General features: G+C 35.4%; 1 protein-coding gene across 1 annotated transcript; it reads left to right on the plus strand.

Annotated features, from left to right (window-relative positions):
- The first annotated feature begins 10531 nt into the window (after positions 1-10531).
- LOC110097300 (ADP-ribosylation factor-like protein 5) lies at positions 10532-23264 on the plus strand. Its single transcript, XM_020823589.2, has 3 exons — positions 10532-10794; positions 10959-11169; positions 22618-23264. The coding sequence occupies exons 2-3, from the start codon at positions 10978-10980 to the stop codon at positions 22990-22992; spliced, it is 567 nt and encodes a 188-aa protein (XP_020679248.1). The 5' UTR covers positions 10532-10794; positions 10959-10977; the 3' UTR covers positions 22993-23264.
- The last annotated feature ends 118 nt before the right edge of the window (positions 23265-23382 follow it).

Below are 23382 nucleotides of genomic sequence, written 5' to 3' on the forward strand. Positions count from 1 at the left end.
AATATGCTATCAAAAAAGTTCGAGAAAGCATCAAGTATGTGAAATCATCTCCAGCTAGAAAACAGAAGTTCTTGGAATGTGTTAACCATAGCTCTCTTGAGGACAAAAGGGGTCTGAAACAAGATGTTTCCACTTGGTGGAGTTCTACATTTATTATGCTGAAGAATGCTATTTATTATCGTCGTGCTTTCTTGCATCTAGAGTTGATTGATTCAAATTACAAGGAATGCCCATCTAATAGTGACTGGGATAAAATAGAAAAAATAGAGAAGCTCTTATCTGTTTTTCATGAAATCAGTAGTTTGTTTTCTAATGCCAAGTATACCACTGCGAACTTGTACTTCCCTGTGGTATTTTCAGCATATTTAACATTCAGAGAAGAAATGGGCAGTGATGATGAGTACTTGAGGTCAATGGCGACTCTCCTGTTTTCTAAATTTGAAAGATATTGGTCTGATTTTCACATATTATTAGTTATAGCTGTCATTTTAGATCCCCGATATAAGTTCAGTTTTGTGGAATGGTGTTATAAGAAGCTTTATGATGATGCTGGAGTCATTGAATCTATGAAGGTGAGAGAGAAATTATTCTCTCTTTTCAGTGAGTACATTAGCACAAACAAACTTCTTCCAGGTCCTAAAACCAGCTCCACTTCTGACGCTGCAATCTATGATGGATCTCAAGGCAACTTTAAAGCTTCTGAGAATTCATTTTCTAAAGAAAATACAGATGTATTCCGGGTACTTCAATTTTCTCTCTCATAAAATATATGTAAATTCTAGAGGAACTACAAAATCATTATGCAGAACAAGTATTATTTTGCATGATATAAGTTGTTTTACACCCTGTTATGTATTTTAATCCAGGAATTTGATTCTTTTGAAAGTGAAGAAGCTATCTCACAAAAATCACAACTTGAACTATACTTGGATGAACCAAGACTGGATAGAAAATCAAGATTAGATATATTAGCATACTGGAGAGGCAATCAATTCAGATATCCTGAAGTTGCCGCAATGGCTCGTGATATTCTAAGCATCCCTGTCTCTACAATTACTATGGATAATGCTTTTGATGCAAATGGGAGAGTGCTTGATCAATACTATAGCGCACTAAAACCTGACATACTGGAGGCTTTCATCTGCACCAGAGATTGGTTTTATGGAGAGAATGGTGTGTAAATATCTGAGGTTTTCATTTGTTATTGATATCTATTTTTCTTTTGCAATCTTCAATCCTTTCTTTCTTTCTTTTTTCATTCAGATATGACAAGAGGAACTCTAGAGGATCTTACAAAGAACATATTGGAGCTGAATGATGATGACAGAATGGAACTTCCTGAATGCTCAAATTCAGGTAACATACACTGTTGATGTGTAGTGGTGATGGTCCTGTGAATGTAAGAGGATACGCAGAGCACAAAGAACATGCTTGTATATACTAGCATCTGAATCTTTTTTGTAGTTTTTAGTTTTTATAGTATTCTGTAGCATATTTATGCATTGTTTTGACAGTATTAATTTATGTTTTCCCCTTGTTTGGATAAAATTGGTGTCATACTGTAATAATTATTTCCAGGTGAGCTTTCTTGGACATTTGAACTTTCCAGGTCTGTCTTCTGTGCTAGAACTACTCATCCTTCTACAAGCAAATCAAACTTCTCATTTTTACTTTGAAATTTTTTCTGTTTTTTATTATTTGTCAAATCTCTCCTATACATAGTCATGTGATAGCATACATGATATCTTTTTATTTCCATTTCATTTTGTTTTTTTATGAATTAAACTGATTGATCTCTTAAAAGAATTCTTCTTATATGTAATCTTACTGTGAAATATGTATTGTTTTATACTGAAATAATAATGTTAAGTTAATATTGAAAAGAGTAGTTATAGTAAAATATAGCCCTTATGCCAAGCAGACTTTATGTTTCATATCAGATTAAGGCTTCGTTTGGGATGGCTTTTTTATTGCTTTTTAAATTAGTTTTTTGGTATAAAGGTTTTAATTTTTGTACTAGAATCTGCTTTAAGAAGCAGTAAAAAAATCATCCCAAACAAAGCCTAAGGTTATGTTTGAGACAACTTTAGATATGCTTTTTTCCTACTTTCAAGAGATTTTTGTACTAATAAATAGCTTTACAAAACAATAAGAAAGCTGTCCCAAACGAAGCCTAATTCTCATCCCATGAGCAATTTTAGTAGTATCTTTCCATAAGAAGCATTTCTTTTAGGATGCCTCCAAATAGATCCAAAATTACTCAATAAGCTAATTTTAATTCACTGCACAATACTAGACTTAACAACATGGTTAAAATAATGCATGGTGGAGATAGCAAAATTACCTTTAGCCTTAGGCCTCATTTGTTTCTCCTTAGTTACGTCGTTTTCGGTTTAAATTGACAAAAATAATTACTGTGTTGTTTGTTAACACGCCTTTCACAGAATCCCTTTTCCTATATCTCCGTAATACTGCCGATCTCAAAAGGGAAAAAAAATTCCGCATATCCAAACTCCTTACTTCATTTCTTTAAACCCCGCTTATTCAAAAGGAATGCCACAACCAAACGAGGCCTTAGAGAGACCAGTAGACTCCCAAGAAACAAGATGGTTTATGTTGATAGTCTGTCATAGTGGCATAGAAATTTTCCATAAACGTGGTTAAGCAACATGAGAAATTTTTTTGGCATGAGTAGGGATCTCATTGATTATCCCACAAGACTAAAATAGAGAACATGATGTATGCAATTGGCCATGGAAGCTCTTATTAATAAGCTTAAGATAATAGAGAGGGTCCTCGAGGTAGGTAAAAAGTGTTGAGATCCATGAAGTTGGAGAAGGAACATATAACAATACAACAAAGAAATGAGGATAGAAAGCAATCTTATTTGATACCATTTGTGGAGAAAAAAAAATCTGAAGATTATCATTAATGATAACTGAAAAGAAAACATTTGAGATATATCCTTTGACATAATAAATGAAGATGAGGAAAAATCTTTTTGAGCTAATTTATGAAGCAAAAAAAAATCTTTTAATCAACTTAAGAGCTTTATGAATGCCAAGTTTAGCACATAAAAATTTGAGAGTTTTTCTAAATTTGATATCATTAAAGATATCATTTGATGTGATAATACTATCAACTTTATGACCAAGAATGATGGTGCATATCATTCTACATACAATTGGTCATAAATTTTACATTATTATAAAAAGCAATAAGCATATGGCCTATAATTTTAAAGGAATATGAGGTTTTAGGAGTAAGCACAATAGTTATTATCTTAGCACCATTTGTTTAATTTCTTTCATGAGAACGAGGGATATAAGAGAGTTAATAAAAATTTTGAGAATGATAGTCCCCAAAGAAATATAGTCATAGGGTAAAGAATTCAAGTTGTGTTAATTGAAGAAATCCTTGAAATAGTGGATAACAAAATATTATTTTTTAATGGAATGGAAGGTATTAATTAAGTAATAAAAGAGTAAATGAATTTCTTGTTGGCCTTTTTATTGATGCAAAATAAGAAACTAAGGATTTTCCTCGCTAATAGTTACCTATTTAGCTTTAACTCATGAACACATAAAGAGTGAAAGTTTGTGAAAATTTTTATTCATTCATATTCTTAGACTTCACATTTAATAGGCATAATGTCAAGCATGAAATATATATTATTTGCTCATCTCTTAGGATGTTAATATTGAAATCGAACTTGTCTACAAAGAGCCAATCTTGATTTTTGAGGGACTTTTTTAAGGGCAAAATTAGGTCCCCATTACCATCAAGCGTCCAAACATCCAATAAGATAACATTGAATTGCTAATAAAAGATCCAATAATTTCTATACCATTACCTATTGATTTAGTTTGGGGGAAAGCTAATAATGGTGATTAAAAGAGAATGATAAAAAATATTAGGAGAAAATTTATTACCAGAAAGAAGAAAGAGCTACAATCACTAAGAACCAAACATTTTATTTGATATTATTTTATTAGGTGAATTGATATATGCCAAAAGAGAAGAGATCCACTAAACTAAATTCAAAAACAACATTATTAAATTCACAAAATTTGGCTTGGGCAATAGAACTAACAACCGCCCTTTTCACTGAAAATCTACAGCTAATAAAGTTTCCTATGATGATCCAAAGGATATTTAAGTTGCTAGCAATGTAGATTAGTGTTGACCCCAAGGGAGTTATATCATGCAACTTTAATAACAAGAAATAAATGGATGATTTATGTAAATAAAGAGACTTAACTAATGGTTGTGTTATACAATTAAAGCATTAGGTTTAGTAAATGGAGGAGGAACAATAATGGTTGTGTTATATAATTAAAGGTTTTTAAAGAGGAGATGAGGAGGAGCAGAGAACAGAGAAATAGGATAAAGATGATATCTTGAAGTGGGCTGAGTTTTCTTTCAATGATTTTTGTTATGGATTTTCCCCTAATCGACATGCTGGCATATCCTTCAAATTTATAGGATAGTAAAAAAAGGAGTGTGAAATAGAGTCAAAACATTTTACCAATAGTTATTTATATAACATCGAGAAGTTGATTTTTACCATTTAAGCAAATTATACTTTCTTTGCAATATCAGTGAACATGATTTCTATGACATACACGCAGACAAAAGTGCATTTGGTTTTTGAGGTTGTAAATCCCTCAATGGTAAGTGTGATACCAATCTCAATAGCAATTCTAAAAACACCATTAGAGTCCTAATAACAAGGAGAAGATTTTGAATCTTGATATGTAATGAGATTAAAGAAAAACCATCATTCATGACTTTAAATACTAGTGTTCATTATTGAAGTTTAAGGGCTTCTCCAAAAGGAACCAAGCTTCATAGAACCATGCATAATCAAAATCCTCTCTGTAGGAAAACTATAAGCAAAAGAAATTATCATTTAAAGTGAGATATTAACCTAATGTGATTGATTTTCTTAATGGCTTACAAGGGCACCAATAAAATAATATTTTTCTAGAAGAAAATCTTACTAAGGCAATATTCCTTTCTAAAATTGGTATTCAACTCTTTATTTAAGAAGGAGACCACCTCTTCTTGGCACAATATGAAATTAACTTATAACACTGGTGGTTTGATGTGCATAACGAGCCTTATGGTTAAGGGATTTGGCATGAGGGAGAATTGCAATTTTTTGTGGAAATTATTGGTGCTTGCTATTTTTGGGAGATCAATGGGAGTTCTAAGAAATGGTAGGAGTTGGTTGCTAGAAAAGAGTTCAAGAAAGTGTGAAAAATAATCAAGATTGGGAAAAGCTTTTTAGAAGTTGAGGGTTAAACATTATTGTTAATAGAAGTCCTCTTTTTAGAAGTTGAGGGTTAAAAATTTAATAATTTATTTTTTCTCTTAATTTGTTGCTTGTTGTACTACATTCGGAGAGAGCGTAATAACAATATCTTAAAAAATCTCATTTCTTCTACGAGTTCTCTACTTACTAAAATAAAATATTATTTTGGGATCTTATATTAAGCTTTGAAAAAATAATGATCATATTATGAATCTACTCTAACATTTCCCCTTTATTCATTATGAGATCTAACTTTTTTAAGCTCTCTCTCTCTCTCTCTCTCTCTCTCTCTCTCTCTCTCTCTCTCTCTCTCCTAGACTACTTGCTTCTTAAACAATTTTATTTACTTAACAATTACATTTTTTTGAAAATAATAAATAACCAATCACAAAATACATGTCTCAAACTCATGATTTTAGAAAAAACTAGATAAGCATCTCTTAAATAGTTTGTTAAAGCATTTAGCCTCTTTTGAAGCTATATTCTCGTAATTCAATCATCCTGACAATCCAAAAAAATTTAAGAATATTAGTCTCCCTCCACCCAAAAAAAAAAAAGACTAAAGAATATCAATCCCTCCACTCGAAACCCAAGTTGTCTGCCGCTGACCCCCCTCCATTCCTCCTCTAATGTCCTCCTCAGACATATTATCTCCCTAGGATTTTCCCCTCCTTGGCCATAACCTCAATCACGCTCCCTTGATTCCTCTTTCCCCTTCCCCCAATCAATGCCTCTAAAGGAACCTTCTCCTATCTCACAACCCTTCACAAAAAATTTCCCTTGATCCTTCATGTCGTTGTCGGACAAAGTCATTCACTTCTTCGATGCTGAAGTTTCTAAGGGAGCTATAGAATGGGGTCTCTCACTGGTCCATTACTCTGTTACACGCCATCCTTTCTACGAGGATCTTCTAACTGCCATAAATCACTTATGATCACTTCAAGGTACCATACACTTGCTCTCCCTCTCAGGTAATTTCTTTTTGTTGAAATTCTCTGCCCCTGAAGACTACAACATTGATTGGTCCCATAGTTCTTCCTTGGTAAGCCATTTTTTTCTAAAAAAATGATTACCCCACTTCAACCCTATGTGAGATGAGTTTTTATCCATCCTTTTGTGGATTAAGATTGAGGTTCTCCCCTTGTCCTGGTGGAACTGAGTGTATCCGCAAAATTTCTAGTTTCATCAGTTGTCCATTAACCGTTTACAAGCTCATGTTGGATAAAATTAGGATCACTTTCTCCCGTGTCTATGTTCAAGAAAAAAATGTTTCCCCCTTATATGATGAAGTTAAAATCTTTGTGGCCAAGAAACACTAATTTTTGTAACTGATATATGATTGGAAGCCGTCAGCTTGTGAAGGTTGTGGCTCATATGTCCACACCTCAAACTTTTGCCCTAAAAAAATCTCCCAATACTCCCCTTAGAGATGTAAACAATCATATAGAAGCACTAGAGAAGGCCTAAGTGGAGAGGCCCCTCTACTGCTGCCAAAAAACCCCTCAAATAACCTCCTTCCCACCATACTAACCCTTCACCTCTAGCTCAGACATCCCTCACCCCAACCCTCCTGTTAGGAAGCAAGACCCTTGCCAATAAGCCAACTCCTATGTAATATTTTGTCTTATGAATTTAAGGTAATTTTATATTAATGATAATTAATTTTAAGTTAATTAATAATTATGAGTTTTAGAATGTCAAATGTAGAAGAAAAGTAACCAAGGTTCAAGGTATAATAAATAACAATCTAAAAACTAAAAAAAAATCCATGTTAGCGCCACAGAGCCAGGGCGCACTCGGGGCCGCATCATTAAGCTCTTGTATTTTTTTATAGATTAATATGTTTGGGCGTGTGCTGCGGTGTCGCAGATGTACCACCATGATGCCGGGAATGGGTTGCCTTGGCATCAAGTCTCATGTCAGAATATTCTAGGATAACTTAGAAGATTATCTTGAGGTGCTGCGACGTTGGGTGGATGATCGCTGCGATACTAGGTTCAGTTAGTAGATTTTAAATATTCAAAATATATAAAATCATTTTGCCAAATCATTTCCACCCGAGCCTTATTGGAGAAGAAGAGAAAAGAAGGATGAGGAGAAAGGGAAAGAGAAAGTGGAGAGAGAGGATTCAGAGTCAGAAACTCAGGATTTGTTTGTAGGACCGGTTCAGGATATTGTATAGCAGGTAGACTTCTAAATCCATATCTCTAATTTTAATTTTATTAAGTTAATAAAATGAAGTAAACAAAAATATATTTTTCTTAGATTTTACAAGTTTTCATCGATTGCTTTATTTTTTTGGTGCAATGCTGCGATTGTTTTTTCCCTCGCTGACCCCCCTCCATTCCTCCTCCAGTTTAGCCTCCTTTTTTTCCTCCTCCTTTAACTCTAATGTCCTTCTCAGACATATTATCTCCCTAGAATTTTCCCCTCCTTGGCCATAACCTCAATCATGCTCCCTTGATTCCTCCTTCCCCTTCCCCCAATCAATGCCTATAAAGGAACCTCCTCCTGTCTCACAACCCTTTCACAAAAAAAATTCCCCTGATCCTTGAATGTCGTTGTCGGACAAAGTCATTCACTTCTTCGATGCTGAAGTTTCTAAGGGAGCTCTAGAATGGGGTCTCTCATTGGTCCATTACTCTGTTACACGCCATCCTTTCTACAAGGCTCTTCTAACTGCCAAAAATCACTTATGATCACTTAAAGGTACCATACACTTTGTCTCCCTCTTAGGTGATTTCTTTTTGTTGAAATTCTTTGCCCATGAAGACTACAACATTGATTGGTCCCATAGTTCTTCCTTAGTAAGCCATTTTTTCTAAAAAGATGATTTCCCCACTTCAACCCTATGTGAGATGAGTTTTTATCCATCCCTTTGTGGATTAAGATTGAGGATCTCTTCTTGTCCTAGTGGAATTGAAAGTATCCGCAAAATTTCTAATTGCATCAGTTGTCCATTAACTATTTACAAGCTCATATTGGATAAAACTATGCTCACTTTCTCCCGTGTCTATGTTCAAGAAAAAAATGTTTCCCCCTTATATGATGAAGTTAAAATATTTGTGGCCAAGAAACACTAATTTTTGTAACTGATATATGATTAGAAGCCCTCAGCTTGTAAAGATTGTGGCTCATATGTCCACACCTCAAACTTTTGCTCTAAAAATCTCCCAATACTCTCCCTAGAGATGTAAACCATCATGTAGAAGCACTAGAGAAGGCCTAAGTGGAGAGGCCCCTCTACTGCCGCCAAAAAGCCCATCAAATAGCCTCCATCCCACCATACTAACCCTTCAACTCTAGCTCAGACATCCCTCACCCCCAACCCTCCTGTTAGGAAGCAAGACCCTTGCCAATAAGCCAACTCCAATGTAATATTTTGTCTTATGAAATCCAGGTAATTTTATATTAATGATAATTAATTTTAAGTTAATTAATAATTATGAGTTTTAGAATGTCAAATATGTAGAGGAAAAGTAACCAAGGTTCAAGGTCTAACAAATAAAAATCTAAAAACTTAAAAAAAAAAATCCATGCTGGCGCCACAGAGACAGGGCGCACTTGTGCCGCATCATTAAGCTCCTGTATTTTTTTTATAGATTAATATGTTTGGGCGTGTGCAGCGGTGCCGCAAATGTACAACCATGGTGCCGGGAATGCGTTGCATTGGCATCAAGTCTCATGTCAGAATATTTTAGGATAACTTAGAAGATTATCTTGAGGTGCTGCGACGTTGGGTAGATGATCGCTGCGACACTAGGTTCAATTAGTAGATCTTAAATATTCAAAATATATAAAATCATTTTGCCAAATCATTTCCACCCGAGCCTTATTGGAGAAGAAGAGAAAAGAAGGACAAGGAGAAAGGGAAAGATAAATTGGAGAGAGAGGATTCAGAGGCAGAAACTCAGGATTTGTCTGTAGGACTGGTTCAGGATATTATAGAGCAGTTAGACTTCTAAATCCATATCTCTAATTTTAATTTTAGTAAGTTAATAAAATGAAGTAAACAAAAATATATTTTTCTTAGATTTTACAAGTTTTCATCGATTGCTTTATTTTTTTGGTGCAATGCTGCGATTGTTTTTTCCCACCTACTTCTTATTGGTTATGTGCACATGTTGTGTTTTGAGGAGCTTTGGTGTCATCAGCTTTGGAACAATTTATGATTCATGGACAATAATGAATTCTCCTACTTCTAGGGCTTCTCTCCCTTGAATGATCGCTCTAGCATTTTTTTATGGCCATTTTGGCAACCAAGGGGAATTTTGCTCCTATGATTACCACATGATTGTTGATTGTATTTTTTGCACATTCAGAGGCCTTTTGTGTTTAGATTTCATTTTTGTTTCTTTTTAGGCATTACACTGTTTGTTGCAGCTCATTATAATTCATTTTCCTCTTAATTTGTAATGTGATATTTTACTCTTTGTAATTATTTACTTTGTGATTGAATTGAGCTTTGCTCCTCATTTTCAAAAAAAGAAAAAGAAAAAGAGATTTTAGAAAAATAACCTCCTCCACTTTTATCACTTGTAATAGTTGTTTGGTTGGTTGAAAAATGAATACAATGTAAAAGAAATGCATTGTATTTGAAATATTTTTGAATTTGTTTGAATGAATGTAAAATAAATACATAAATTTTTAATTTTGTTTGGTTTGAAATAAAATTAATGCAATGTAAAATCTAAAAATAAGGTGGTCGATAGTGGTAACAGGTGGTGGTAGCAACCAACAACGTCGCTGGGATAGTGGCTATCGTCGGTTGTCGACTGTGGTGTCATTGGAGGTCAGTGGCGAGTCAAGCGGGGCGATGGTAGGTGGTGATGGTGGTGGCTGTAGGCGATAGTGGTGGAGGGTGGCGGTGGTTGATAGCCAACAGTGGTGGCAATCTGTAGTGGCTGACGATGGTGGCAATCATCGACGGATGGCAGTGGCTACAACCGAAGATGATGATAGTCAATAAAGTTACAGTGTATTTGAAAATCTCTAAAATTAGAGGAATTTCAAATACAAAAAAATGAAATTGAATTCCAAATATACTAAAATTTTGCACTACATTTTATTTACTTCAAATCAAACACTTATTTTCTCCAAATTTTTATATGTAGATTACTTTAGATACTTTCACTTCAAATCAAATGTCCTCTCCCCAAAGCCACAAACTATTTCATCCACTATAAGCAAAAGTTAGTTCTTCCCAATCAGCAAGCACTGTTTGCCTCGTCAGCCGACGACTTCACAGCGTCTCGAATAAAATTTTGGTGGATAAAAAGGAGCGTCTTTCCGCTTTGCTTCCGCATTTCTTTGCATCTCCTCGTAATTCCGATTAAGCTAGGTTTTTCTCTTGCTCAACTCTCTACCATCTCCTTTAAGGCCATGGTTCCTACAGCCCGGTGAAGGAAACGTACGATCACCTTTAGCCGTCGGATCTAGTTGCCCAATTTATCCTCCACATCGACCACTGCTCCTAGGTGAGATCCCTCTCAGCGTTTCGGATTCCTTGATCATGTAATGGTTTCCCTGATCCGATATTTTTTTCACAAATCACCGTAAAGGGGAGGAGCCCTAATTTAGAAAATTGTTTTTGGTGGATCGAGTTCTAGATTTGACTTGTTGATTCTTTGCTTATGTTTAGGTTTAGAATCGTTTTAAAAATGGGGGCACTGGTATCGAGATTCTGGTTCATGCTGTTTCCGGCTAAGGAGTACAAAATCGTCGTTGTAGGGTTGGATAATGCTGGAAAGACAACGACGCTCTACAAATTGCATTTGGGGGAGGTCGTCACCACGAACCCTACGGTTGGTAGTAATGTGGAAGAGGTTGTTTACAAGAACATACGGTTTGAGGTTTGTATCTGATCGATTTTCTATTCCATCTTCTATATATTTGCTTCTGTATTTAATTGTTTTGCCAGTTAGCAAAACATTCATGGAATGATTATGGGTTCGAGATTTAGTCATAGGCTCTCTTTGCTTGCATAGTTCAAGTGATTGCGAATTAGTTTAGTGAATATAATATTTTGACTTAGGAACTCTCCGTTACTTGAATTGTTTAATTTTTTGCTTGGTACGACTTTTTATAGCCACTGAAATTTAAACTGCTGCTCAATGGAGATTATGCTTCATTGTTCCCTTGGATTGTTAGATATTTTTTTGTGATGGAGTTTATGAGATGACAGTACTTATGGGATGCTTGGTTGCTATTATGGTTACATGAACATGGATTTATGTAATCTTTCTGATACTCAAATTCTCATATATCTTTGGCTCTAATCCTGAGAAACCTTTTGGAAAGATGTTTAGATTAGTAGTTATAGTGTCATTAATCATGCACTTAGGCTAGAATAAAACAATTATACAACTATTGAACAAAAACAGTCTTGAGCAAGGAAGTTACAAAAGGATTAATCCAACACTGTTTAGGGGATTAAATAGTTAGTTTGCTGCTAATTATTGGATAATGATTATTTGTAACTAAGACTGGCATTTCTTTTGAATTCCTGATGAAACTTTTCTTAGTTTAGAATCATTGCTGAACTATCTTTTTTTTTATTCTTAAAACATTAAATGCTGATCATAAATACTGGAAATTTAGATTTTGAAACCTTTTTGCTAACCCATCCTCTTTCTCTCCTTCCCACTATTTGGGATCTTGGATGCGCCATCATTTCTTCATATGCAAATCATATTACATAATGTAAACATCTTAATGCCATATCTTTGGTGAGAGTAAGCATTATAAAATATAATTTTCATGGAAGGCACTCTCACCCGATAGGGTTTAATCTTGTACGAAATAGTTTAATTAGATATTCTAATTATGTAGAAGTGGTTGTCTTTCACTTAGATGTTTAAGCTTATTTGTTGAAAATGATACTAACTACTTAAGCTTGTTAGTAGGTTGGGTTCATATGAATTTGATCTTATCCAAGATGGATCAAGATTTTGTTGTAAATGTGTCAACATATAGATTGCATTTTTGCTAACTCGTATTCAAGAGAGGATTCCTTTTAAGTTTTTATGCCACACTTTTGGGTGACCATAAAACCCATGGTTTTTTGCGACAGGGGTCTATGTGCTAATCCATATGCTATTTAGGGATTGTTGACATCAACAAAAGGTATGAATAATGGTAAAGTAGCGTTGATGGCGGTTACAATTTGGTGGAGTAACAGTCTAGTGGTAGCAATAGCAACATGGGTGGTCACTTTGCAACTTGTGGGCAACAAGTACAAAACAAATGTGAAGCCACAACAGCATTGAAAAATGAAAAATGATGTGAGTGAAGTTGGTGGGCAATGATGAAGAGAAAAAAGTAATATGATTGAATGCTTCAAATGATTGCATTAGTGTCAATGGTTACAAGACAACAAAAGAATTATTAAATTAGGGGAAGAAGGTCCACAACCTTGAAATGAAAACAATTATATTATTTTTAAATTGGGTCTTGAAACACATGTCATTCCATTTTTTAGGTTAGATTTTGAATATGGTAATTGGCTTACCGAATGTGGCAGTTGATTTCATGTTTGAATGGAGTTTGTCAAAACCCATCTTGTCAACAAGCCCAATTCATCTCCTAGTTCTTACTTCATAAGAAATCATATTATCTTAAAATTTCAAGTAGGCTTTTGTAATTGAGGAATGTGCTGCTTTTGTTGTCTAAGGTTCTCTCACTTATTAATGAGCAAAGTTGAGTGTCAAGCACTCCATTTTGTTTTGAGCTATATTTCTTATGTATGATGCTTGATTGATGATATTGGTTTTCAATTTGAAAGGGAGTGAGAGTTCATATGGAAAATTTTGAAGTTTAGAGGAAAATAGCGAGGACATGTTGGTTTGCATTTATATGCTAGTGATTGGCCTTCACCCTTGATCTTATAACTCTTGGGTCATGTTTTTGTGTTGGCCCAAGGTGTTTTTACCGGTGATCTGCCACCATAAGAATATTAAAACCACTTTAATGCATGTATTTATAGTTTTATATCTATGATTTTCTAAGCATTCATATTGTTTGATTTGATTCCATAGACACAAACGACTTTAGGTTTCTTATGAATAAGCAACTGTTGCTTTGAAAGTTATGGTATTTGTATTTCGCTTGCCTATCCAGAGTTCGCACGTAATTTAGTTTTTTATTTGGTTTGATATTTTAATTCCTTTTTATTTCCTATTAATTCATTCCCCTAATAAATATTTTACTATAATATAGCTTAATTTTAGAATAAATCATCATTTAATTTTTTTCTTTAGTTGCTTTATAATTGGCTTGACAATGATCCATCCAACATGAAAGTTGAATTGATGGTCAGTTCCACAACTGGATAAATATCTTGAAATGTATTAAAAATTATTCTTCCACCAAAGTTCTTTGAAGACATGACTATCTTTATCTGTAGCAGTATATTTTGAAATTAATATTTATTTTTTTGCAGGATTCTTGATCGAGGTTATAGTTAAGTGGCAAAATGAGTTTTGTTTTTGTAATAATTGTAAATACGGATGTGCATTAGTTATGTGAGATAAACCTTTGTGTTTGAAAGGATCTCAAGGTTGCAGACCACTTATGCATGGTGGCATATAATGCATTTTGGATGGGAGGGTCATTTTCTCTAATAGTGCAAACATACTATTTTTTTTCGACTGCTTCTGAAAGATTAGCCATTTCCCCTTGTAGAGACTACATATGTCCCATCCTAAAAGATGTCGTGCCTTAATTTGGTTGAGCTTACTATGTTTTTTTTCCTATTTCTGTAGTCTAATGCGTGAAGTGTAGGTGCTAAACCATGCGATGGGTAAGTATCTGAAGCTTGTTTTTAATATCATCACTTTAACCTTATCTAAATATCTGGAGGTCGTTTGCTATATGTGCTGTTAAATCTATTTAGTAGCATTGGAGTATGCAAAACAAAGCCTTTTGTCTCTTTTATTTGAAATTTGAATAGGGGGAAGACTGATGTACCTTCAAAAATTGTCATCTCCGTTTTAAATTAACAAAATTCTGAATCGTATTTTTGAATTTATGGGAAATTGGGGAGTTTGTGGTATAGAAGTATGAAAAAATTAGAACAATCACTTGATACTGATTCATTTTTAATGAATAAAAAAAAGCATCTACAGTTTAAATGGTCTATATTGTTTAATCTGTTTTAATAATGAAGGTGTCCAAAGCAATATAAAAGCATAAATCTAGTTCAGAGACTATATGATCTTGAATCATGATCCATAGGTTGGTGAAGCTTATTTATTTATTTGTTTACTGATGAAAAAGCTGGGTAAACCTTCCAAAGATGATTATAAAGGAAACTGAGAAATACAAAAAAATAATCAAACTAATGAGGTAAAATTAAGAAAAAACTAGAAAAGTGCCTTAGAGTAGAAGGAAAGTGAATCGCCTCCATGAAATCATTGATTTTTTTCTAGCTCTTCCCATTTGTGTTGTCGATCCGGAAGTAAACAAGATTAAAATGTTAAATTGATGTTTCTTCTCCTTCTTGTTTGAAAAATATCTAGCATTAATTTCATTTCAAATGATATAATTGAAATAAAGAGATGACATCCCAAGATCCCTAGAATTATTCTAGATATAAACGTTTCTAGAAGAAGAGAAAGCGAATCAAAGCTAACAATAGGGGATGAAATGCTGAAAAGATTATAAAGGCTCTTTCAAAAACTAGAGATGTTGAACATCCAAAGAAAGCATGAAAATCATCTTCCAGCTTTATCCTTACACTTATCACAGATAGCAAAGTTGATAATTACTTTGCAATGCGGACAGACTTTGCAATGAATTTTCCTCATATAAAGAAACCAAACAAGAATCATTATTTTGAGAGTAGTAATATACTTTCAAATGTGAGAGAAAATGGGTGTGAGAACACTCCATCATGAATTAGTAGGAGATGACAAAGAAAATATAATTAGGAGAAGGTAGCCAATAAGGGATATCCCTATCGTAATCTAGCTAAAACCTATTGATATGAGATAGGGAAGCTTTTGCTATCAATGGGGTGAAAAGGAATAATCTTTCTCCATAACCGATACCAACCACAGCTAGTTGAATAGGAGTGGAACATAATTATTATAATTTATAACAAAGTGAAGATATCATTGAATTGAGTAGCAAGGGATCAATCGTTAATACATTTGTCCTTAACAAAAGCTAATGCTTTTACCATCATGAAATTTCCAATAGATGTTTTGTAAAGTGACCAATAGCTTTAGAAACTCCTTTAATAAAGTTGGAGCATCCGAGACATTACTGGACCAAAAATCCAAGAAGTCAAGGTACTAAAATGCTTGTTATGGATGATAGTGCCAATAACGTAATCATTGTTTGGTTGCATAGATTTCCAAATGCATTTGTCTAGAAGGTACAAGTTCAACATATCAAGACCTCCTTTATCTTTAGGCCTACAAATGTTCTTCCACTTGATGAGATTTAGGCCACCACTATCTTTTTTTACTCTTCCAAAAAAGTTTCTTCTAATACCATCAATTATTTTTTTCACTCAATTAGGATTCCAAAGGAGAAGTAATAGTAGAGAGTAATAGAGGAGAGCATTGAATCTATAAGTACATTCATACTACCTTTAGAAAGGAAGTTACCTTTCCAAAAAGCGAGTTTTGACTGATCTTTACTATGAAAAGATGCCTAAAAACACGCTGAAGATTTTTAGAGCCCAAAGGAATGCTTTAAAGCACTTGAATTAGAGAGTTCAAAAGAACAACTCAAAATATCAGCAAGAGCCAGGAGGGGTATCCTTGCTAGACAACTTACTAAGGTAAATCCAAGAAGATTTGGAGAAGTTAATTCTGAGACCAAAGACTTCATCAAAGATATTTTAAATATTCTTGAGAAACTTGGATTGAAAGGGAGAAGCTCCACAAAATAGTAGTGTTGCCTGCAAATGAACGACTAGGTGGAATCCATACTCATCACGTCTTTCAAATTTCAGACACATTATAAATTGGCAGGCAATAGCTTCATTTAAAACAGTTAAAAATTCTGCACAATACAACCTTCTGAATTTTATCATATCATTTTGCTCTTCGAAATAACTTGTCCGACATATTTAGCATATTTATTTTGATCAGGTGGCATAATATGTTATCACATCATGTATTTTGTCGATAATCTCTTTTTTTCTTTGTAAGTGCCCAAACATGAAGAATAAGAAAGCATTAGAAAGGTTTTGAGCCTCTTCTATCAACATAGCTAATTCTGAACCTAATGCGTCAAAGCTTGAGATACGTTTTGAACCTTCATTAAACCTGGCTAGTCTTATGCCCACAGATCATTCCTTTTATTTTACATTTGCAAGATAAGGATATTATTATTCATGCATTGGTTATTTGTTCTTTTTCTGCAATACCATGAACTTACAAAACAGAGGTGACTTGAGCATGTACAACTGAGAGAAGTGAAAAGGCAATGTATGATGGTGGTGTTATGATTAACTTGAAAGGGCTAGGAAGAATGAGTTGGCCGAAGCTCCCGTGGTAAAGAGTTGCAATATTAAAAACAACTAGCTAAAAAGGAAGCAACTAGAAAAGCAGCTTTAATATGCAAAGGGGCTATTTGAGGATTTGTCATTGCTATTGGATGCTTTAAATATATTTTTCCCTAGGGTTCAATTTTTTCTTTTTCATGCCTTGTTTGATGTTTTCTGAAGTTTACCTAGATTAAGAGGGCTCTAGCTGGCGGTTAGGGATTTGGGATAGCCGGATCTCCATTTCCAATGAAAGATCCAATCATATCTTGCATTTCTCTTTGTAGTTCTTTCAATAAAAAATTATTTTTGGGTGTTCCTCTTCCAATTTTTGCATTTCTCTTGATGATTTTGCTGAAAGTACATCAACTTCCTTATAAATTGGTATCAAAGCATAGATCCGGGTACCTATGGTGGGGAGAGAAAGGTAGAAGTGTTGGAAGGGGAGTCGGACAATTGAAATTTGATGTTGCAGAAAAGATTTCAGATTCTGACAATTAATTTTCACCTGTCTATGAGAAGTTTGATGGGAAGTTTGCCATCATAGAGGAAATGATGAGGAAGATGCTCGAGTTTCAAACCAAAATGGCAACGTCAAAAGCGAAGGGAGCCACCAGCGGTCAAGGGAGTGGGGAAAATTCTAATTTGATAAGGAGAGGGGAAGATCAGGAGGTGGAGATTTTAGGAGGAGAGAGAATGCCTCCCTTGGAGCCTATTCCTAGGAAGGAGACAAGTAGAGAGTATGGGGAAAGGCGTGAGTATGTTGGGTATGAGCGAATGGGTGCTAAATTTGAAAGGGAGAAGAAATGCAAAAAAGGCTGTTTGAGGATTTGTCATGCTATTGGATGCTTTAAATATGTTTTTCCTTAAGGTTCAGCTTTTTATTTTTCATGTTTTGTTTGACATTTTTTGAAGTTTATGTAGGTTAAGAGGCTCTAGCCGGCGGTTAGGGATTTGGGATAGTCGGATATCCCTCTCCAATTGAAGATCTAATTGTATCTTGCATTTCTCTTCATAGTTTTTCAATAAAAATAATTTTTGGGTGCTCCTCTTCCCAATTTTCGTGTTTCACTCATTGATTTTGCTGAAAGCATGTCCACTTCCTGGTGGTGGAAAGAAGGGTGGTGATCAAGGGAGATGCACGGTTATCCAAAGCCATGGTATATCTCAAAATCATGGTGAGGACCATACAGGAGGTGGGAGTAGTATTTTTGGTGGAGCTACAAAGCTTAGAGGGAATTAGATTGATGGAGGGGGGAGATATCCCTCTTTCAGTACATTCACTTATACAACAATTCAGTGTGTTCTTTCAACTGAGGGATTGTCATCACCGAGGGAGTAGAAGCAATCACCTTAAGGGAGGGGGTGTCACCGATTGGTGTCAGGCCTTGCCGCTATCCTAAAATCTAGAAAGATGAGATTTAGAAGTTGATTCAGGAGATGCTGGAATAATGGATCATCATGCAAGCGTGATCCTTTTTTAGCCCAAATTTACTGGTTAAGAAGAATGGAGTTTGAGATTCTTTGTGGACTATTGGGCCCTGAAAAAGGAAATTGGGTCAGACAAATTTCCTATTCTGATGATAGATGAGTTGCTGGATAAGCTATATAGACTAGTGATATTCACGAAGATGGATCTAAAGTTTAGATACCATCAGATCAGGATGAGAGAGAACGATGTCTCAAAGACTGCATTCAAGACACATGAGAGACACTTCGAGTTCTTGGTGAGGCTGTTTGGTTTCACCAATGCCCCTGCTACATTCCACTCCCTCATGACAAGTTGTTCCTACCATATTCGAACATACCTCAGGAAATTTATATTGGTTTTCTTTGATGACATCCTGGTATACAGTAGATCGGAGATGAGCATTTGGAGCACTTGAAGGTGGTGTTGGAGGTGTTATAGAAGCATCAGCTGCAGGCCAACTTGATGAAGTGTTGCTTTTCAAAGCCTAGTATGGGGTACTTAGGGTACATGGTATTTCAGGAGGGGGTGAATGTTGAACAGGCCAAGATTGAGGCTATGCTGAAAGCAACAGATGTGGATGGTCATTGTGTTAGCTATTCAAAAGTGATGATCTTACTTGCTGGGCCGACATTTCATCATCAGGACAGATTAGAGGAGCTTGAAGTACATGTTAGAGCAGAGGATGGTGATCAAAGAACATCAGATCTGGATGTCAAAGTTGTTGGGATATGATTTTGAGATCTAGTATAAGCCAAGGCTAGAAAATAGACGACTGATGCCTTATCCAGATACGTGGTGGAGCTCCAGGTGTTGGCCATTTTGGTACCATTGATGTTGGATTGGGGGGCTATTAAGGAGGAGAGAGTACAAGATGAGGAGCTGAAGGGGATTAGGGTATATCTGCGGAGAGATGAGAGTAGTCATCCGAGCCACTCTAGAGGGGAGAGATTGCTATGCCAGGGGAAATTTATGTTGCCACGGATCTCAGTCCATATTTCTCACCTTCTGCAGGATTTCCACAAGAACGTTGTTGGGGGTCATTTAGGCAGAGTTATATTGGAAGGGGATGCATAAGGATATGGAGGAGATGACGGCTAGATGCGAGGCATGTTAGAGGAGCAATTACATGGCCATGGCTCCGGTAGGATTACTGCGACCTCTAGCTCTTCCGGATAGAGTGTGGGAGGAGATTATGATGGATTTTATTGACGGGCTACACAGGTTCAAGGGTATACAATGATTTTGGTGGTGGTGAACAAATTTGGAAAGTATGCTCATTTTATTCCCCTACAACATCAGTACACTACAGTGATAGTAGTAGCAACGTTCATCAAATAGATGGTCAAATTGTATGAGATACTGGAATCGATAGTGTCCTACCGAGATAAGGTGTTCCTTAGTCATTTTTGGAGGGAATTGTTTAGGATGCACGGGACAATTTTGGCAGGGGGTATTGATGGGTCTTTCTAATATCATTGCTAGGAGGGAAGAATTCAAATGCACAGGGGCTGTTTGGGGATTTGTTATGCTATTGGACTCTTTAAATATATTTTTTCTCAGGTTCAACCTTTTTTTAACATCTTGTTTGCTATTTTCGAGTGATGGTCAAATAGATGGGGATATTATCAGCAGAATTCAAGTTGGATGGTTGAAGTGGAGGAATGCATCGGGCTTGTTGTGTGATTTGGAAAAGTACCCCTCAAACTCAAGGGAAAATTCTATAAGATGGTGGTGAGGCCTGCAATGCTTTATGGTGTCGAATGTTGGCCATTAAAAGAGAAGCAGGAGTGGGGAAACTCTAATCCGATAAGGAGAGGGGAAGATAGGGAAGTGGAGATTTTAGAAGGAGAAGAGAGAATGCTTCTTTGGAGCCTATTCTTAGGGAGGAGACTATTAGAAAGTATGGGGAAAGGCGTGAGGATGTTGGGTATGTGCGAAGGAATGCAGAATTTGGAAGGGAAAACATATTAAATGCAAAAAGGCTATTTGAGGATTTGTCATGCTATTGGATAATTTTAATATATTTTTCCCTAGGGTTAGCTTTTTTATTTTTCATGTCTAGTTTGATGTTTGTTGAAGTTTACCTTGGTTAAGAGAGCTCTAGTCGGCGGTTAAGGATTTGGGATAGCCGGATCTCCCTCTCCAATTGAAGATCCAATTGTATCTTGCATTTTTCTTCATAGTTCTTTCAATAAAAATTATTTTTGGGTGTTCCTATTCCCAATTTTCGTGTTCCGCTCATTGATTTTGCTGAAAACGAATCTTTCTTTTAAGTTTTCTTTTGAAACTTTCTGTACTTCTTTTTTGTGATGCTATTATTTATTCATTTTTAGATTTTTCTATCTGCTGCTTTGGTTCCCTCTTATTCCTATTCTATCCCTTTTCCTTTCTTTTGTTTATTTCTATATTTTTAAATAGAAGACATAAATGTTGCAGGAAATGGAAAAGACTTTAATTAACAATTGAAAGATGAAAGGAGAATAGAATCAACTGACTCATTGTTTCTCGACTCCTTTGGTTAATGACAACTCTCATGCCGGTTATTATTCTTGTTAATGTGCACTTCACCCACTCTGGTCTTAGCAATGACTGTCTTCGTCATGGGTTCATGGCCCTATGAGTTTTCAATACCTGACGGATCACTTTGCTTGTTCATTGTTATTCAGCTGCATCTTTAGTTTTGATTGTTCTTTGTGCAGAATGTAATAGTTATTTGCAAATGAGAAGCTTAGAATGGTAATGATAATGTAGTTTAATTAAGAAAAATATTATTTTTGCAGTGAACCATTTAAGCAAAGTCAATTTAGAGGGTGCAAGAATGTTTAGACACCTGATAGGAAGAAAGGGTTCTGCCCATAGCTTAATGGCGATTAACCAGTTCTTTATTATTAGCTTCATATTATTATTATTATTATTATTATTATTTATTAGCTTCAGTTTATTCACCTATCGTACGGGATTATTATATTTACCTTGCTGTTAAAGTATCAAAGCTGAATGTACTAATCTTTCAAATCCAAGAAGAAATGAAATTCAACCCTGACAACGCTACAAATCATACAGAATTGATTCAACTTTTTTGAACAGTTGCGCAAAAACAACATATCCAACCAATGGAATTGTGAATGCTGGTGTTTCATGCATTGATGGACATTTCAATATTAAAATATTTTCCGATGCTATGCTAGTTCAGTTGAAGATATGAGTTTACTTCAGGATATTGCATCTTTGTTTAAAAAAATCTAATTACATAGAAAAGCAAGAAACATTTTATTTTTAACTAGATCTAGCGCTAACATTGATCTATGGCTCATTTTACTTGCAAAATTATAGGGTATAAAACTCTTTAGTTTGGTTTCCTGTTCCTCAAACCCCATGACTTTATATTGCAACAATTGTATCACCATCTACATAGTTAAAATCCTTATTTTGAAGTAGATAGTCATTTCATACGGGATATTGTCTGTTTCAAGTAAATTGCTAATAATTTCTCCAATTCAAAACAAGTGGTGGATATTTTTTCCAAAGCTCTAGGGCGCCTACTTTTTTCTCATTTATGTAACAAGCCAGATTTAATAGATACATATGCTCTTCTTTTGAAGGGAGTGTTGATTATTACGTAGTGTAAACCTACCTAATATTTTAGAAGAACTTTTTGTTTGTATAAAGTTGAGAGTGAAATGAGTTTTGAGCAAGCGACTGATCATTCCTGGTTTTACTAATCCAAATGCATGAACCATCCGATTGAAAAGCTTGGGCTGCAAGTCACTGAGTTGATTGATGCAACCATTGGGACTGTCAGTCTCCTTAGCTAAAATTTAACCATGAAAGATAGCACTTGTCTTTTTTTGCTTTTTTTTTTTTAGGATGGTTAGGGGATTTGAGCCCGGGTGAGATGGGAGGAATTTCTTTAGTCAACCACTCGGCCTCAGACCCAATCTCGTCTTTTGTTGCTTTAGGAGTGCTATTTTTTGCCACGGCAATTTCATTGATTGGACATCCTTGATAAGGAATTGTTTTCTTAACGCTGAGACTAAATTGTTGGCTATGGCTTGTGAGAATGATGGTTATAGAGCAATGAGCATGGATAGACAGTCAGTTGATACCTAAATTCTTTCTAGTTTCTTATGAAAATCTTTGTATTTCTTACCTAGCTTTCCTGTTGCCGGCTTGGTATTTGACTTCCAGTAATTTTTGTCCTGCTATCTGTGTACATTCTGCGATAATATCTTAGTTCTTATGAATCAAGAGATTGGAAGAATACGCTTTATCAACCTCAGTTCTTTATCATATTCATTTCGTTGGATCAATTTTCTCTCTACTGCAACCCAGGTGTGGGATCTCGGTGGGCAAGACAGGCTAAGAACTTCATGGGCGACATACTTCAGAGGCACTCATGCCGTGATCGTGGTGATCGACAGCACGGACCGGGCACGAATCTCCATAATGAAGGATGAGCTCTTTCGACTGCTACGGCATGATGACCTCGAGCATTCCGTCGTGCTCGTCTTCGCAAACAAACAGGATCTCAAGGAAGCAATGTCTCCAGCTGAGATCACTGATGCCCTTTCGCTCCATAGCATAAAGAAACATGACTGGCACATACAGGCCTGCTGCGCCCTCACCGGCGAGGGGCTATACGACGGCCTTGGCTGGATTGCTCAGCGAGTCACCACCGCTGCCCCTGCCCAGCCAACCACTTCTTGATCTGTAAGTCTGTTAGTGGCTCAGTGTATGCGTGCATAGAAATCAACTATTAACTCTATGGAGATTCCCAAATATAACTTGAATCCCTTCAATGTGTTTTTTTACTTGTTGAGATAATTTGAATATTTCACATGACCATTATTTTGGGAGGAAAGGGAAAGAAATTGTATGCAGTTCATAAGCTAACGCTCACTTAAACGTTTGTTTCAGCTTCAAGTTTCATCTACTGAATAATATAGTTGTTGAAGGAAAAGTGATCATCTGTTTCCTTACAGTGGTGCTTGTATTATTGTGGCTTTTACAAATTTCAACTGTAAAATTCTTATTTCAAGTAGTTCTTTGCATATAGTAAAATCCTTGTTTTTGATAACCTATTTGCTTGTCATTAGG

The sequence above is a fragment of the Dendrobium catenatum genome, unplaced genomic scaffold (assembly GCF_001605985.2).
Source record: "Dendrobium catenatum unplaced genomic scaffold, ASM160598v2 fragScaff_scaffold_71, whole genome shotgun sequence".
NCBI classification, from domain to species: Eukaryota; Viridiplantae; Streptophyta; class Magnoliopsida; order Asparagales; family Orchidaceae; genus Dendrobium; species Dendrobium catenatum.